At 67.1% G+C, this 1,330-nt stretch overlaps 1 protein-coding gene across 1 annotated transcript in view; it reads right to left on the reverse strand.

The window, feature by feature from the left end:
* LOC114072420 (rho guanine nucleotide exchange factor 2-like) overlaps nt 1–1,330 on the reverse strand; it is a gene marked incomplete at its 5' end in the record, with an annotated part of 7,315 nt that overhangs the window by 5,161 nt on the left and 824 nt on the right. Inside the window, 4 exons of the mRNA XM_027910319.1 lie at nt 8–127; nt 587–733; nt 819–928; nt 1,008–1,186. Of these exons, the coding sequence (XP_027766120.1) occupies nt 8–127; nt 587–733; nt 819–928; nt 1,008–1,186 (556 nt within the window). The remainder of the gene's footprint in view (nt 1–7; nt 128–586; nt 734–818; nt 929–1,007; nt 1,187–1,330) is intronic.

Raw genomic sequence — 1,330 nt, forward strand, 5'->3', positions numbered from 1 at the left:
TCCAGGCAGGGGAAGATGCGCTGGACGGTGCCCGGGTCGAGCTGCAGCTCCTCCAGCATCGCCCTGCGGAACAGCCCGCCCATGATCTTCAGCGTCCGCACGTGGTGCAGCTCCGTCTGCATCAGCTCTGCGGGGGCACGGCGGGGTCACCCGGGGTGGGCACCGTGGGGACAGGGACCCCAGGGACAGGGACAGCCAGGGGACAGGGACACACAGGGGACAGGGACAGGGACCCCAGGGACAGGGACACACAGGGGACAGGGACACACAGGGGACAGGGACACACAGGGGACAGGGACACACAGGGGACAGGGACAGCAGGGTCACCCGGGGTGGGCACGATGGGGACAGGGACCCCAGGGACAGGGACAGCCAGGGGCCAGGGACACACCAGGGACAGGGACAAGGACAGGGACACACCAGGGACAGAGACAGAACCCCCAGGGACAGGGACAGGACCCTGCATCCCCATCCCCATGTTCCCATGTCTGTCCCTGCATCTCTGTCCCATCCCTGTGTCCGACACTGCCCTGTCCCCTGCCCTGTCCCATTCCCGTGTCCCTGTCCCCTGTCCCCATCCCCTCACCGTAGATGACGTCCTGCCTCTTCATGACATCCATGCGGAGCTGCTGCAGGAAGGTGTTGTCCACGGCCAGGCTCCAGGAATCCGCCTCGAACTCCCGCCCGTCGGCCTCCAGGTCGCTCAGCAGCTGGTTCAGGATCACGTCAGGGCCTGGAGGGGGGAGCAGTGGTGGGATTTGGGGTCCCCTCGTGTCCCTCACCCCGTGTCCTCCCTCCCGTGTCCCCCCTGTCCCCACCTTCGTCGATCAGCGACTCCACGGAGAGCGTCCGGTTGCGCATGTTGAGGGAATCCGTGGACTGGGACAGGATGCGCCGGATGCCCAGGGGGGACTCATCGTTGAACGTCCTGGGGGGGTGGGTGGGACACGATGGGCACGTTGGGGACACCCCCAGAGCCCCCCCCGGGCCCCAATTCCCGCCCTTACCCCGAGATGTTGGTGGTGGAGACGCTCTTGGAGAGGGACAGGGAGGGGCGGCCCCGGCGGGGGCCCAGCAGCGTCTGCCGGAAACTCTCCGAGGGGTAGATGGCGGAATTGGGGCGTTCCCGGATGGCATCTGGGGGGGACACAGCGGGGGGGTCGGGGACAGGACCCCCTGTCACCCCCCAGGGTGTGCAGGGACACCCCGGCACAGGGGGAGGGGAGATTTGGGAAGGGAAGGTTTGGGGAGGTTGGGGAGGTTGGGGAGGTTTGGGAAGGTTGGGAAGGTTTGGAGAGGTTGGGAGGGAAGGTTTGGGAAGGTTGGGGAG

The sequence above is a fragment of the Empidonax traillii genome, unplaced genomic scaffold (genome assembly GCF_003031625.1).
Source record: "Empidonax traillii isolate 1590-97213 ecotype Southwest subspecies unplaced genomic scaffold, ASM303162v1 scaffold3161:size19246, whole genome shotgun sequence".
NCBI lineage: Eukaryota > Metazoa > Chordata > Aves > Passeriformes > Tyrannidae > Empidonax > Empidonax traillii.